At 37.8% G+C, this 3162-nt stretch overlaps 1 protein-coding gene across 1 annotated transcript; it reads left to right on the top strand.

Annotated features, from left to right (window-relative positions):
* Positions 1-752: 752 nt before the first annotated feature.
* On the top strand, positions 753-2664 carry LOC142624516 (protein MOS2). Its single transcript, XM_075798102.1, has 2 exons — positions 753-2258; positions 2378-2664. Exon 1 carries the CDS (start codon positions 959-961, stop codon positions 2246-2248), a length of 1290 nt encoding a protein of 429 aa, XP_075654217.1. The 5' UTR covers positions 753-958; the 3' UTR covers positions 2249-2258; positions 2378-2664.
* Positions 2665-3162: the final 498 nt, after the last annotated feature.

Genomic DNA, 3162 nt, shown 5'->3' with positions numbered 1-3162 from the left:
ACCCTAATTTCTACTAAAACATTACCTAAAAAATATGGTCACTTTCCTATTGATTTTCAAATTTATTTATTTATTTATTTTTGATATGATTTTCAAATTTATTAATCTACTTATAAATTAAATTCTCAAAATAAAAATTATATATGTAAATTTATTAATCTACTTATAAATTAGATTCTCAAAATAAAAATTATATATATAATAAAAAAAAAGAATATATATATAATTTTTATTTTACATATATAATTTTTATTTTGAGAATATAATTTATAAGTAGATTAATAAATTTGAAAATCGTATAAAAAAATTTATATATGTAATAAAAAAATATAGATTTTTTTTTGCTACTACCACTAAAAAAAGAAAGAAAGTCTCATTTCACGCACAAAGTGCGTGCGATAAGATTAGTATAAAATAAAAAGAGAGGTGCTACGTCCACAACATTTTTACAACAAATCATAGGTGGTTAGTTGTTATTGGTTCAAATTTGAACCTAACACTAAGATTAATTTTTTGCCCCAACAATAACAATCAGTAACATCCTGCCACTTAGAATTTGTTGTAAAAATATTGTGAACATATCATTTCTCAAATAAAAAATATAATGTAAATGCTTTTGAAAAATAGAAAAAAAAAAAATCTTTACGCTAAAATATATAAAAATTTTTAGAATAAATATTCCAACAAAAACTAGTTACGCCTGGCTTTCTTGGGTGTAAAAAAAAAAAAAAACGGCCCGGATGGATTGATTTCAAATTTGACAACATAAAAAAAAAGGGACTGTGGCACCAAATTACCAGTCGAAGCCACCGCCCTGCCTACTCCTCTCCGGTAGTATCTGTCTCTCTCTCGTTTCTCTTATTCAGTTTCCTTTATATTTGCTGCTGGAGGGGTGGACTGCTTCTACTGCTATGATTATATATAGAATATTTCATTGACCTAGTTGATTTCGAAGAAGATGATGAAATTCTCTCTGCAATCCAAAAAGCCCTTTTCTTCTTCTTCTTCTTCTTCAAAACCTAAACCCATTATCAAACCCTCCGAAGATTCCAAGCAAGTTCAATTCATAACCGAATTCGACGCCTCTTCCAAAACCACCCAACCCAAAAGACCCATTCCAGTAATCGCTCCCATCGAGAACGAATGGAGACCTCACAAACGCATGAAGAATCTCGAACTCCCGATCTCCTCTTCCGCCGCCGCGCCGCCGCTCTCCTTCGAGGCCGCGGCACCTGACTCCCTCGACGACAAGACTGCCATATCCTACGGCCTCACTATCCGCAACAACAACAACAAAACCCCAAAATCCGAATCCAATGGCGGCGTCGACGAACAAGAACTGCCGCCGCGATCTGAAAACAATAAGGGTGTGGAGAACATGTTGCTTCAGAAGCTGAGGGATGATTTGAAGAGGTTACCTGACGATAATGGGTTTCAAGAGTTTGATGATACGCCGGTTGAGGGTTTCGGCAAGGCTTTGCTCGCCGGATACGGATGGAAAGAAGGGAGAGGGATTGGGAAGAACGCGAAAGAGGATGTTGAAATTGTTGTACAGAAGAGACACACTGGGAAGCACGGGTTAGGGTTTGTCGAGAAGGTGGATGAGCCATTTAGGTTTTCTGTTGGGAAAAATGTTAGAGTCATTGCAGGGAGAGATGTGGGTTTGAAGGGTCGAATCGTTAAGGTATTAGAGAGTAAGTCTGAGGTTGTTTTGGAGCTCTCTAAGAGTGAAGAGAAAGTGCAAGTTCGAGTCCAACATCTTGCTGAATTGGGGTCTAAAGAAGAGGAGATTTGCTTGAAAAAATTGAGAGAAGCAGCATCAAACTCGAAAAAGAGGAAGATGGAGACAACGACAACGACAATGACCACTAGCATTAAGGCTTCTTGGCTTAAGAGTCACATTCGGGTTAGGATAATTAGCAAGGATTTGAAAGGGGGGAGATTGTACTTGAAGAAAGGGGAGGTTGTGGATGTAGTTGGACCGAGAATGTGTGATGTATCGATGGATGAGAGTAGGGAGTTAATCCAAGGTGTTTCACAAGACTTTCTTGAGACTGCACTGCCTCGCCGTGGGGGACCTGTTTTGGTTTTGTATGGTAAACATGAGGGTGTGTTTGGAAATCTTGTTAGCAAGGATTTGGAACAAGAAACTGCTGTGGTTCAGGATGCCAATAACCATGACTATGTAAATGTGCGGCTTGATCAAATTGCAGAGTATATCGGGGATCCCACCTACCTCGGATACTGATATGTTATTAGTAAGTAATTCAAACAATTTTCATAATGGGCTACTGATCAGTTGCAACAATCTAGTTAATTTAGTTGCTCTGTGTTATCGTGGCCTATACTAAGAAAATTTGAACGTTTTCTCCCCCAGGGAAATCCAAGGATGAAGCGATGAGTGATTATATCACCAAGGTGAAACAGTTGCTGGAAGAAGCTGCCGCATCTGCTTGATATCTTGTTGATGTCTGTGTTCAAATGTTTAAATTGAATGGAACATAATGATCTGTAGTTTTCAAACTGGTAATGAGTTATTTCTGAATGGTGTGAATGAATCAGGTTTATCAGGTACTTCTACTAGATGTGGTTATGGCAATTGTACTTGTACTGAGTATGTTTCTTTTGATTATAAATTATGTCTGGTCAAATCCTTGAAACCCACCCATTACAGTTCCTGCTTTTAACAAAGCTTTGGTTTAGCTCGAGCTTTTTTGTTTCTGCTTGAATATTAGTGAGTGGGCTGTTCAGGTTGGGCAGCATAGACCTCTCAGATCATTTGCCTACAGCAGTCTTCTTCACTCCCACTTTGCTCTGTCCCTCAAGTTGAATATTCCAGGACAGCCTGCAAATCAGATTCAAAAGGCAATGACTTTTTTTTATAACGCAACATGATATGAAGACTAACAATGAGTTAAAATGAGCATACAATTTGGCTCAGGTACTTACTGGTGTTCACTGGTCCAACAGTGGCTTGCTTGTAGAGACCATAGAGAATAAGCTTGTTTTCGTTTGTCGTATTCTCTGCCAGGGTCTTGGCTTTCTCTGCATGCTCTTCAAATTCCTCCTGCAATAACCCCATTGTGGTCAGACTAGTGCAGTTTGATGCATGAATGTTAAGAGAGATGAATGAAACAGAAGTCCACCCTTTAACAATAATAG

Source organism: Castanea sativa, chromosome 2, assembly GCF_040712315.1.
Source record: "Castanea sativa cultivar Marrone di Chiusa Pesio chromosome 2, ASM4071231v1".
NCBI lineage: Eukaryota > Viridiplantae > Streptophyta > Magnoliopsida > Fagales > Fagaceae > Castanea > Castanea sativa.
Note: the sequence above shows the minus strand (reverse complement) of the source record. Positions and strands in the feature narration are given on the sequence as shown.